Below are 13,226 nucleotides of genomic sequence, written 5' to 3'. Positions count from 1 at the left end.
GCCAGTCAGCCAGAACTTTCCGTGACATTCACAGTCCAGTCACACAGCGGGCGCAGATTACACAAGACGGGGGGGGGTGGGGCAGCCACATGGCAAGCACTCAAACACTTATTACAAGTAGACGTCAACAAATATTAGCAGGACAATTTTCTGGATTAGAATAAACGACACGCAAAGTCGTGAAGCGTTACCACATTTATTTTGGGGTGTTTAGTAGCTCAGTCTGTAGGGTTAGGAGTTGGGTTGGGAACCGGAGGGTCGCCGGATCAATTACCAAAGTACGGAGTTTGGATTGGTAGCCCACCCAACTGCTCAGGGCGCTCCAGCACTGGCAGCCCACTCGCTCTGTGTGTGTGTATTTCAGGCCTGTGTGTAGCGATTACTAACAAAACATTGTAATTTCCCCACTGGGGATCAATAAACAGTATAAATGAATTAAAATCAAAGTAAAAGTATGAATATTGTTAAGAAGAGTGTGTATAGTTCATGAATGCGTTTCAGCGATGTGTTTGTGTTAGGTCATGGATAGTCTGAGAGCTAAGCTTAATTGATAAGTTATTGACTATTAAAATCAATTTCCAACTATTTTGATGATCGGTTGGAGTCATTTGGGGACAAGACGTTGGTGGACGTCATCTTGGAAAACACTGGTTGACATTTTTCACAATTTTCCGACACTTAATAGACCAAATTATCGACAATGAAAATAATTGCTAGGTGCCGCCCTCTATACTTGTTAGCTAGCCTGTCTTACAATTAAAATGCACACACACACCACACACACGTTGCTGAATCTAAATATAAGTGTGTAATTTCTCACCGTGAAACAAAGCTGTACCTGGGGTCATAATTGTTCCTCGTCCCCTTGTCAACATCACATCATTTGAACACCACACCTGTCATGAGGTTTCTGCAGTGACCTTTGGTGGGTTTGGTGCTCCTGCAAACCTGACTCCTATCACCTACTCACCTCCGACTGGGACCTGCTCAGCTGACCCTCATTGTGTCATCAGCGTGCCCAAACAAACAGCTGTTTTTGCTTGGGCTGAGTCACCTTGGTGTTCATGTTTTTATTGATTTATGTTGAGTTACTTTATGGGGCTTTTGACTTTTTTATTTTTTGCTTTTTGGTCTTCTCTCTCTTTTCTCTTTAAAACTGAGTGTTAACTGGCAGACAAAGTACCTATTTATGTTGCGTTGTCTCATGTGAGAAACAGGCTGGTAGAATAGGACGTCGTTTAGTTTTATTCAGATCTTTTTCTGATATTTTATGTAAGTAAAGCCTCAAGCGTAATTTAGAGGGGGGATGCATACAACTCCCCCTACGATCAAAACTGGCCTTTGCAACCCACCCCAAAATGTTATTTCTATCACATAAATAAGGAGATTTGCACCATCCACTGATGCAGGAAAGGCACAAATTGTTGCAGAAAAATTCACCAGAATGCAGAAAATAAAGTGTTTCATCTCAATTTTGCTCGAAAGTGGAGATCTCAACCAACACACAAACACATAATGGTTGGATCTTAAATTGGGTCTGTGTCCACGTACAGAACAACAACAACAACAATTGTGTGAATGTGTCCAAGCCATTCTAAATAACTCGTCCAAATTGGGACAGACCTTCTGCCGCAATAGGGATCTGCGTCCACCACGTGGAACTGCGTCCTCTGATCAGAAGAGGCTGTTCCTGCAACTGAAACGACATGTGCAGCTGTGAGCTCAGCTGTGCAGGCAGCGTTACATCATTCTCACTCACATGTAACATCAAGTTCCAGAAGAACTTGCAAACTTTGTAATTAATGTCAGACTACTTATTCAAAATCACAAAGGAATAATGAGGGTTGTCCAGAAATAAAATAAGACTAGAGGATTTTTTTTTTAACACCAGCTTGGTTCGCTTTTAAAACCCCACGGTGCATGAACACAGGTGGGCTCTGTTATTTTGGCTGATTAGGCTTTTTCTCAGGAACACGTAGGTGTGAAATAAAAACACGCCTGATTGACGTCTCCAAGATTTGCTGCCTCTTACTTCAGGCGGAACAAATGATTGTTCTGACCACAGCTTATCTGCAGCCAACACCCACACCAGTTCAAACCAAATCGGTCTAATTAGCTTTGGTGGAAACACCTGCAACACGTCATATTCTGCCCTCTGAGGTGTCATTGTAAACACTTTTTAGTCCTGTTTTAGTCACATTTCCTCACTAAAGCTTTGTCTGTTATGTGTAAGAACACCTGACATTAATTCCCTGCCTTCATAAAAGATGTCTAAATATTGGATTAGAACTCTGATTATAAAGGAGCTTAGATAACTGATACAAACAAAATCAAAAAATGTGAGGCAGAATTCCAGGGGATAAAAGGGCCTGTAGGTGTTTGCCAAATCAAATAAACATAACCAAAAGAGTGATCTAGTATACTGCTTGTTACTAGCTAAGTGTCCATCCACTTGTCAATCTAATTATTTGAAGTTTGGTAAAAAACTCATGCGAATAAAGCTGGTGAAAGTGTGTTTCCGTCCAACTGCTTTTAAGGTGAATAAAAACCTGTAGGTATTAACATCACATGCTGTTTTGCAATCGTATTCCTACATTGAATTGATTTGAGACATCATTTTAAGGTGTTTCCATTTCTTTTCACACTGAATTGCACAACATTTGTGAAAACAGTTTTTTAAGACAAAACGGACAGCGCTGTCTACCAACACGAGATCAAGTGTTACACTGGCCAAGCATTTATAGCTTCTCACAACCCCCCACCCCAGATTGGCTCCTCTGGATTGGAGAGCCGGACCTATCAGGATCCCTGAAGCGGAGACAACAGGTGAAGCTAATCTCGTTTAGGCGACGATACATCCGACACACAGAAGCCTGCATGTGTTGGCCAGGAAAAGGCCGTCGTCTGTCCTAACATACAGTATTCATCATGTCTTGTTTGTGGTGATGATTTGAAGTCAAGTGGAGTTTGAATGGAGCTAAAGTACAACAAGAATCACATTTTTTTGCATGGTTTGTTTTTTCTCTGGGAAAACATGCAAGACAGAGTACAGAAAATGTTCATATAAACTCAAGACGGTCGTGTTTTCAATCCTCCTTTAGACACAAAAAAACACAGTGAACTTACCATAACCCTAATGTCTTCTCCTGACGCCCTTTAAACTCAGCTATGGTTGAGCTAACCTGAGCAAGCACCACTAACTCTTAAGTTTCTCACAACATTATAATAATTAGAGAGGTTCATTACTGCTAACATTACTATTTATACACATAAGCAGTATGTTCATCAACTACAATAGGCACTCCAAAGATTATAAACATGTCATTTTACTGCAGAACTATCTCAGTTCACAGCTTTGTTCCGAATTCCAAAGTTTTTATCTTCCTTCACTTATAAAAGTTTACCTCCCTGACTAATTACGGGAGGAATTACAGGTCCCCCCGATCCACGTCCGTGTACCCACAGTTGATAGAACCTGGAGACATAAATGATAGTGCTGCTGTATGGTAGGCGTCGTGATATCAATTAAAATAATTCCATATCACTTAATATTAAAAAAAAACATACAACCTCAAAGGTTGTTATTCAGTAAGCGAATGTGTTATGCAAAAGCTGACTCATGTTTTAATAATGTACCATAATGCATTTCTTTTTCAGGCCTGCGATTGTTGCATAAGTGCTGGTGTTAACACATGCAAATATGTTTTAGAACAAATAAATCTGTGACTCATTTTGTAACCTATAATTTGATTGTCCTCTAAGGGTAAATCATGATTAATAATGCAATGAAAATGTATTACTATCAACTTAAGCTTTTCAGTTTCTGTTCTGGTGTGAAGGCGAGTAAATCGTTATTTTTTTTTAAGATTATTTTTGGGTCTTTTTTTTTAGGTCTTTATTGACAGGACAGCTGAGAGAGGGGGGGAATGACCTGCAGTAAAGGGCCACAGGTCGGCGTTGAACCTGTGACCCTCTATGTATGGGCGCCCGCTCCACCAACTGAGCCCACCGGGCGCCCCAGTAGGTCGTTTCTAAAATAAATCCCGAAGAGCGTTTGAACATCTCTGATGAAGAGCAACACTTTAACCCTGATGCATATTTCTAAATGCTTAAGCTACGCAGTTAATGCACATTTCCCAAATGAATCAATTTAATCCAAATTAATTAAAGGGAAATCAATTGAATAGGTCAAAAGCACTTTCTGTGACCGTCATACCAAACAAAGTACATGTGTTATGGAAAGAAAGGTCAGCTCAATGAAAACTGACCTAGGAGACATCATCTTTAAAATAATCCCATTTTTCTATTTTATTCCCCAAATGTTTTATCCAGATAAAATAGTTCAATTATAATTCTGTCACAGGCATTTTTTAAGATTATTTTGGCACATTTCAGGCCTTTAATGACAGGACAGCTGAAGAAGTGAAAGGGGAGAGAGAGGGAGGAATGAGGGCCGCAGGTCAGAGTCGAGGAGTAAACACACACACACATGAGTGTATACATATATATGTACGTCTATGGGCACCTGCTCTACCAACTGCGCTAACTGGACGCCCCTAACAGGCCTTTATAATGTGCACTTTAAGCTGCCATCTCAACCTATTTTACTCATTAAATGACAGAAGTTAGCACTGCATCGCTGATTTGGATTCATGTCCAAATGTGCATTCTAACCACAGCATCCTTTATCAGAAGTGTGTTAAATGAGCAGATATGACACAGACAAATAGGAGGCTGGAACCTGGCAAGCTTTATTGGTTTTTAACTTAACACTGCTCGTGGATAAAAACCACAATCCTGCAAATAGCACGGTCTGGAGGAATTATCAGAATAATTATAGTCGGATAAATGATAAGGTCGTTTTTGACAGGTATAGAGTCAGTCAAATACCACTGGACTCAAAACACATATGACCATGAAAACGTCTCTACCTTGGCAATGTAGACACGTCTTGTGTGGACTGCATACAGCGTCTTCAGTAAAAATATTTACACCGTAATCACAGTTCGAAGAAATGTCTGCACTGTATGTTCTGATTTATTTAAATTCAAATTTATTTGAATCCGAAAATGGCAAAACAATTCCTCAAAAGTCAGCTACATAGATATGTCTCTGAAGACAGTGTGTCTGTGATGTGTGGGATTTAGCAATGTGTGTGTGTGTGTGTGTGTGTGTGTGTGTGCGTGTGTATGCGTCTGTGTGTGTGTGTGTGATCACTACACAGCATGAATGCTCAGCTTTGGCAATTAAAACAAACATCTCAAAACATCAGCAAAAGCTCTCATACTCAGCTGCTGCTAAATGATTTCCTATTTAATTTCCACATAGCAAATGTGCATAAAAGAGGCTAATACCGCAGTTAAATTGCTACACTGTTTTTCTCTTAACGGTACCACAGGTTGTAAGCATAACATTTTCCCCTGTAGGTCTAAAAATGGCTACAAACAATGCCCTATGCTGGGCACGATTGTTAATATGCTACAAAAACAAGCAATCTTTAAGTCACTGTGCAACATGAGAACTTCAATGGGAGTCAAACTGAAAATCTCCTGTTGTTGTTGAAGAATATCACTAAACTTCTGCAAAGGTCTGTGGACACTCCTGACTGTTTTGTCCTTTTCAAAAGTCAAGAATGAGCCTTTAACCTCAAGTTTTGAGTCAGTGTGGATAAGTGGTGCTACAGGCGCTCAGAAAAAAAGAAATCGGTATGTTTTCCTGGAGTCTGGACTATGAGGAGTGGACTAGTCTGGATCACCAGAAGGAGGCTACATTTCCAGAATAAAACCTGACATCTGGCACACTGTCAGGCCTTTCCCTTTCCTTTCTGCTCTGTGTGTGTTGCAATTTACAAAATCCCCTCGCTACGGCAAAACAAGCCTTTGAGCTAGCAAGCTACACGCTGAAAATGGCAAGTTTTGCAGAAGATTAGGATTGTGCAACAAGGAAGACTTGCTTGGTTCTTTCACTAAATTACTGTAAAAAGATACGTGTTTATGGCGTTTACTCTCTAATTTGGAAGTTTTGTGATCGATTGGTGGAATTGCTTTGGATGAAATAAACAATATACAGTTAAAGAGCAAATGACGTTTTCCCACAGTAATGTGATCTATTTAAATGACAGCATGGTTACAGTTAACTAGATGTTATTTTGTACGTGGTGTTTTCTTGAGCGGGATATAAATGCTCCGCCAAAACAAGTTCCGTCCCGAGACCATTTTGCAGAGCCACTGTTTCAGGTCTGGAGACGATTCTGATTGGTTTACAGAAATGTCACTAAAACAGAGGGCGTTTTAGTCCCATCCCGGAATGCTGTGTGGACAAGCCAGCGCCTACTGTGAACAAACTAGGAATCGGTCATACAGTACATTGCGTGTGATGGAGGTAGTGGATTAATCTGGTCATGGTTCTGATTGACCCTTCCTAGCACCAGCCCCCGAACTCCCAGGTGTTTCCCATCAAATGATATACGTTTCTTGAGTTGATCTTTCTTCATGTCAGCAGACAAGTTATTTCCCCCCTCTAAATTAAATATGATAAGGAATTTTCTGGACCCTCAAGAAATGTGTGATAAGATCTAGAATCTCCAATCGATGGTGTGAGCTAGTTGCATTAATAATAGATTAAAGCAGGAGGTAAAATGGGATGCAAAGCCATCTGTCACAGTGCACTCGTGTTTTCAGTTTGCTTCCCATATGAGCTTGTGTTCATCAAAGTGCCGTGTCTTTACGTCCATCTTTTCTCTATATAAATCTTATTTTGTTACTTAAAACCAGGAAGAGTTGGGTTCCATTTCAAATCTGTCAATTCAGGAAGCACATTGTCATTCAAAGAAATAAACTGTAATTATTCCGTCAGAATTCATGTTATCATCATGGAAATTACCATTAAAAAACATCTGGTAGTCAACAGGTAAGTCACGTTCATATATATATTATATTTTCTGAACTGAATGGATTCAAACGGAGTGCAATCTGAACCTGGCTTTAAAGATTTAAGCTTTGTTATATCATTATGTACATACCTAAAAAAAGTAATTCTGATGTCCGTGGCAACAGCATCGTCAAGGCAGCCGTTTTGATCACTGTGAACACAGGCCGTCCCTGTTCGTCAGTGTCCGTGCCGACGTTCCAGAAAGACTCCTGGCGCTCCCACAGAAGCTCTTCCAGCTGCGCTCGGCACTTTTAAAACTTGTCTCGGTTTCATCCCAGGAAAAGTTCAACATTCATCCGCATGGCTCCCCTCTCACAATACAAACAGCTTAGAAAATTCAATAGCTAAAACACCTAAAATATACTGTAATATTTACACCCTGTGAGTGATGTGCGGGATAACGTTTTTGTAACATTTGTTTCAGCATGAAGGGGATGAAGAATTCCTTTAGTTGAAGTGTAAAGCTCTATGCAAATACAGTTAACCTGTGATGGTGTATATATTAGTTGTGTTTGTCAGTGGTGCAGTACATGGGAAAATGTTGCAAGCAGGGCCTGAAGTTAACTGTTTGTGGCCACCAGCCACTGTGGCAGTTGGATGTTTAAATCCACTAGCCACACAGGCTCTTTACTAGCCACTTCTTTTCCTTTGTTTGCCTCATAAAGGTGAAATACAGGAAATGCACAAGCATCATTCTCAAACTAGCATTTAAGTGCTGTCAATATATTACACAATCAACATAATTAATGACTCTCAGAATACGTTTTTCTTTCTTTTTTAAAATCTTTTTATGTGCTGCCACATTTATGGGCTCAAATCCAAGGAAATGGCCGTCTCGGTGTAAAGCTATAGACTTTAAAGTAGGTTCTGTCGCCCCCCATGAGGAATTCTACAAGTAATGACAACACCACGGTCGTTGCATCCACACGACACAAGCCTTCCGTGACCCTTAGTCCACAAAGTTGCTGGTAGCCAAGGAGGACACGGATGATTAAAAAGAGTTGTGCTGAGCTTAATAGCTTTGGAGCAACTCATTTGGCAATGTATGGAATGTAACGGACGTTCACTAATATTAAAATGTTACGCACTACATCTTTAAATGTGAATTGTGGCAAAAAAACTCGATTAATGAATCAATCATTTCTCATTGGCTACTCTTGTATTAATTTCAGGCCCAGGTTGTAAGCAATACTGATTTTTAAGAATATGGACATTCTTCATGATATTGGCATTCTTCCTGTTTCTTTTCAAATACAGTTTGTCATGAACAGGGCTGGGAAGCAATAAGATAGTATGATGTTTTTAATGTTAAAATTGGCCAATGTAATTATAGTTAGGCTTACTTATTAGTTAGGCTGGGAAAACTGGTCAAAACATCAAAGGTTTTCTGCTTATTGTTTTGGGTACACACATTCAAAACGTGAATGAAATTAAATAGACAAATTCAATACATGTGGACATACTCTATTCATTCAAATCTGCATCCACAGTACCATTGACATGCTGACATTGTGTCAAAGGGGTTGTGTTCTGTTACTCCGACAAACTGAACCCATGTTACTGCAAATTCATCCATTCTGAGCAACAAAAGCTCACATGACATCTGGGTTGCAGGCCGGTCTGGTTGGAGATTGTGCTGCCTGTGTCGGCAGGAGTTTGTGTGTGTGTTTTTTTTAAAATCATGTATTCTCATAAACAAAAGCCACAGTAACAGCAGCCTACTTTTGATTTCTAAGTCAATGTTTTTATAGGGATTTCAACATTTATTTAGAAAGTAATCAAAAGTAATCAAGACGTGATGAAGTAACTTTCCCAACCATGTTCATGGAATTAGGAAAACATGTTACAGTAGATGCATTTTTTTTATAGCAGGTCTCCTCAGTCCTTGTTGATGACAGGATAATACATGTATAGCCAGATCCACTGTTTTGTTGTTTTTGTGAATGGAACACAACAGTTTGGAAATGATTCAGCTTCCTGTTTCCTGTGTGTCGCGGTCCTGATGATGAACGTACCCGTCACAAACCGCACAACGTGTTGATGCTCCTAATAACTGCATCCCTCTCTCCTCCCCCACCGTGTTTCCTCCCAGCGTGTTAAAAGTTTTAAGTGTCTGTCGTCGTCTTGGGCTCGGCATCAGCAGTGAGTCATACCATCCGCCCACTCGCCTCTCCTCCCGTCCTCCCCTCTTTTCTTTCATCCTCTCTCCTCTTTTTGTTCTCCTCAAACCTCCCTGCTTCATCCACTCTGCTGCATCCCTCCTCCCACACACTTCGAGGATACAGGATTTGTGATTGTGTGTGTGTGTGTGTTTTCTTGTGGTGTGTAAGAGCTGTACCAGAGCCAATCTACCCCCCCCCCCCCCATTTCCAGATATTCTTTCTGGAAATGTTCATTTCTTCATTTTCTTCATATGTAGCCTAGCATGGCGACGCGCTCATTCGCATGTGCGCGTGATAGCGGGGAGGAGGCACGGCTGAGGGTGGCACCCCCATGGGCAGGGATTGGGGTGGTGGCCCGCTCGGGTGGGGGTGTGGCTGAGGGTGGCCGTGGGCATGGGATGCTCTGGGTAAGGTGGATGTGGAGGCCAGGTGGAGAGGGTGTGGGTAAGAGGAGGAGGTGGAAGAGGAGGAGGCTGGCTGGTGCTGGTAGCTGGCCGCCGATGAAGGCCCAGAGGAGGAGGGCGTCTGCTGGGAGCTGCTGCCCCCCTTGGCCTGTGCCTGCGAAGGCGGCGTCTGGTTAAGCTGGATGGAGATGTCGGAGGAGACGTCGGAGGCGCTGCGGCCCCGCTTCGGTGGAGGCCAGGAGTCTGGGTGGAGGAACTGGCCGCTGTAGTCGCTGCATTCGGACATGCGGGGGCGGTAGAGGGCGGGATGAGGCCGGTACAGCTCCTCCTCAGCGTAGCGCTTCATGAACAGGTAGACGGACATCACTCCTGCACCCTGGGACACGTTGAGACGGACAGTACAAAGACACAACGGTTAGTGCAATGTCTCTCTCAAGTTAAAGTTCTGTATTGTGTTTTTTACTCTTTAATTAGAACTTAAACACCAGCTGAAAAACACCACCTGCGTTCAATATCTACACTACCACACTATTTACTATGCCAAAGAAAGAATTATTATGTCAACTGCATTATGCCACAATTACCAGGACGTCCTTGTGCATCTGGTCAGATTTTTCAGTATGCAAGCTAGCATGCTTTTCAGACGCAATTCAATTCAGTTGGATTTATATTGTCCAATCACAACAGAACTTATCTTGGGACACTGGATCTGTATCTATAATTGACAGAGACCCAACTGTGACCCTTTGCTGCGTGTCATTCCCCCCTCTCTCTCTCCTCTTTCTTATCATCTTTGCATACAGTATCTCAAAAATAAAAAGGCTGAACGTGCCCAAAACATATCTTGAAAAAAATATATAGTACGCACTTTGTAAGGGAAGCTGCAGTACTAAAAGTTTTAAAAAATAACTCTGGATTAGAAAGCCTGTTGCACCACTGACTACCCAGGTCCCTGAACGTGACATCATGGTGCAATGACACACCCTGCGGTCCACTGCAGCAAGGGAGAAGTTGACTGGGAAAACAATTGTATAGTGTCAGTGGGAACTTTCTAAAGGCTGATGATGTGACCAGGGTTATCTCAGATTGGGCTTGGAAACTTTAAGTTAATTCCAGAGAGCCTGTAGTAAAAAACATGTTTGAAAGATTTGGGCATTTACCAAGAAGATGCTAATGAGTTGCATTATGGGAAATGTCGGATCCTGAAAAGGGCCTTGGCTGTACTGATCGGGACCATTCTTTTCCTAACTTGTCACTTTCTAATCCACCTACATTGTGCAAGTGCGATACTTCTATATTTTTATTATATTTTCAAGTCCTGGGGAAAGTCTGGGTTCTTGTGTGTGCTTTCTAGTTTATATTTCTGATTTAATGTTTCCATTTAGGCACTGAATGGGTATGAATCTGGCTGCATTCCTCTTGTATTTTATCACTCACTCCTGCAGGCACAACATATGTCTTCATAATGTGCTCTGATTCTGTTTTAGGTTTTGTTATCATGTATATTGACAGCATACTGAGAAGCAGCATGGGTGGATAATCTAGCAAATTACCCTCTAGGGACTGTAAAGTTATACAATAATGTTTTCAAGTGAAATAAACAGTTTGACCCCTATTATCTACCGGCGGCCATTTGATTTGTTATTGCCCATTTCATGAATAGCTTATGTAGTTTGTGACGGACAGTCATGCAGATGAAGTGGATCTGCTAGATAAATAGGTACATCAAACAGTACTCGGAGTGTCTGTTGAGGAACAGAATGAAGAGATGGAGAGATAGAAGGGGCCGCTGTCTGTTTCTATTAATGATAAATCAACATAAGCAAATCTAAATGCTGACCTCTCAGCAAATTCCCTGATGCAAAACGCTTCTCTAAAACATGAGAATAGGCCTCCCTAACCTGTAACACACTGCCACCAGGAGGGGAGGACATTAAATAAATCCATAATTTTGCAGAGAGTTGAAGAAAAGGAAAGGCGCTCTGCGGTGGAATGAGCCATTCATCCAAAATGTATTCATGTTGTTCACCGGGGCATCCGCTGAGCATTCACAGCTCATTCACCATTCATTCACAACATCAGTGCTACAACCGCCAGGAAACTTTAGATGCTGATGAATGTGCTTGTGTGTGTGTGTGTGTGTGTGTGTGCACGTGTTTCTGTGTGTGTGTGAGAGAAATTGAGATAAACAGTGTGTTTAAAATGAGTTTGTCACGAAATTGCATGTTGTGCAGCTTCAGTACAGATTAGAAGAAGAGGAGTGAAGAAAAAGAGGAGGAATAGAGGAGAGGAGATAAGAGAAAACAAGAGAAGATAGAAAGGAAACAAAGGGGAGAGAATAGGAAAGGACAGGAGAAAGTATGAAATTAATGAAACGATAATAGAGTATTAGAGAGGGGGAGGATGAAAGAAGGGAATACAAGTAGAGGATAAAAAAGAGGAGACTTGAGGAAGGTGTGGAGGAAGGAGAGAAAGTGTGTTTGGAGAAGCAAGAAGGACAAAAGAAATGGAAAGCAGAGTTAAGACAAAAGGACAGAAGCAAAGAGAGAGGGATGGCAAAGAGTTTTATTCTTTTTTAATACAAATGGGTAAGAAAGAAGAGCGGATTAGTGGAGTAACATAAAAGAAGACAAAGAGAAAATATAAATCTAGAAGACAAAGAAAAGGCAGAGAGAAGAGGCAAGGAAAAGGAGAAGAGAGGGAAGGAGAAAAGGAAAGAGAGAACATGGAAGAGGAAATGGATAAAGAGGATGGGAAACAAAAAATACATACTGTATATAAGGAAGATGAGAAGGGAAGAGGAAAATAAGATACTAGAAAGAAAAGATAAAACAAGGGCAAAGGAGAACAGAACGTTATAAAAAAAAGGTAAAAATGAAGGACAGAAAGACGTAAGTTGAGCAGTAATGTTAAGAATCGTAAAAATGGAAGCTTATGTTAAAAAAGAAAATGGAAGTAAACAGGAGATAAGATAGGAGAGGAAGAAAAAAGAAGAGGAGGGAAACAGGATTAGAGAGAAGAGGAGAGGAGAAATGAGGAGGGAACGGGAAACAAAATAGAAAAAAAGAGAGACAACGAGGAGATAAGATGAAAGGACAGAAGGCAAGAGGAGAGGACAAGATAAAAGAAGAAGGGGGGAAGGGACAACAGAGGATTAAAGAACTGAAGATTAAAGACAGAAGTAGAGGACAAACTGTACAGAGAGAGAGAAAGAAAGAGAGAGAGAGAGAGAGAGAGCAAGAGAGAGAGAGAGAGAGAGAGAGAGAGAGAGAGCAAGAGAGAGAGAGAGAGAGCAAGCGAGCGAGCGAAAGAGAGAGAGAGAGAGAGAGAGAGAGAGAGAGAGAGAGAGAGAGAGAGAGAGAGAGAGAGCATAGCATTGTAAGCTAACAGCGAGCCCAGAGAAGAAGGAGCAGCAGAGAACTCCACCTCCCAGCGAGGAATATTAAGATGTATTTGAAGCGGTGCTGCGACAGAGCTGCTGCCCTCAAGTATTCAAGCTATTAACATTTATGAATATTGATGCAGGCAGTGTGACGGGCTCCTACGCAAGCAATTTTAAAATGTATGTGTGTGTGTGTCTAACTGAAAAAAAGTCTGTATTTCAGCAGTCTACAAGCAGGTTGTGTGTGTCTGCGTTTGTGCACAAGTGTGTTAAGCCAAGCGGAGGTTGGTCATCAAAAGTCAGATTCCAAACAGTGTGTTTGTGTGTGTGTGTGTGTGTGTGTGTGTG

The 13,226-nt window shown here is 41.4% G+C and overlaps 1 protein-coding gene across 1 annotated transcript in view; it reads right to left on the bottom strand.

The window, feature by feature from the left end:
• Nucleotides 1-7,710: 7,710 nt before the first annotated feature.
• The window catches only part of cacng7a (calcium channel, voltage-dependent, gamma subunit 7a), a 36,296-nt gene continuing 30,780 nt past the window's right edge, over nt 7,711-13,226 (bottom strand). Inside the window, exon 6 of the mRNA XM_034892577.1 lies at nt 7,711-9,872. Within this exon, the coding sequence (XP_034748468.1) occupies nt 9,351-9,872 (522 nt within the window). The 3' untranslated portion in view covers nt 7,711-9,350. The remainder of the gene's footprint in view (nt 9,873-13,226) is intronic.

Source organism: Etheostoma cragini, chromosome 14, assembly GCF_013103735.1.
Source record: "Etheostoma cragini isolate CJK2018 chromosome 14, CSU_Ecrag_1.0, whole genome shotgun sequence".
Lineage (NCBI taxonomy): Eukaryota > Metazoa > Chordata > Actinopteri > Perciformes > Percidae > Etheostoma > Etheostoma cragini.
This window is presented reverse-complemented; position numbering and strand designations above follow the sequence as displayed.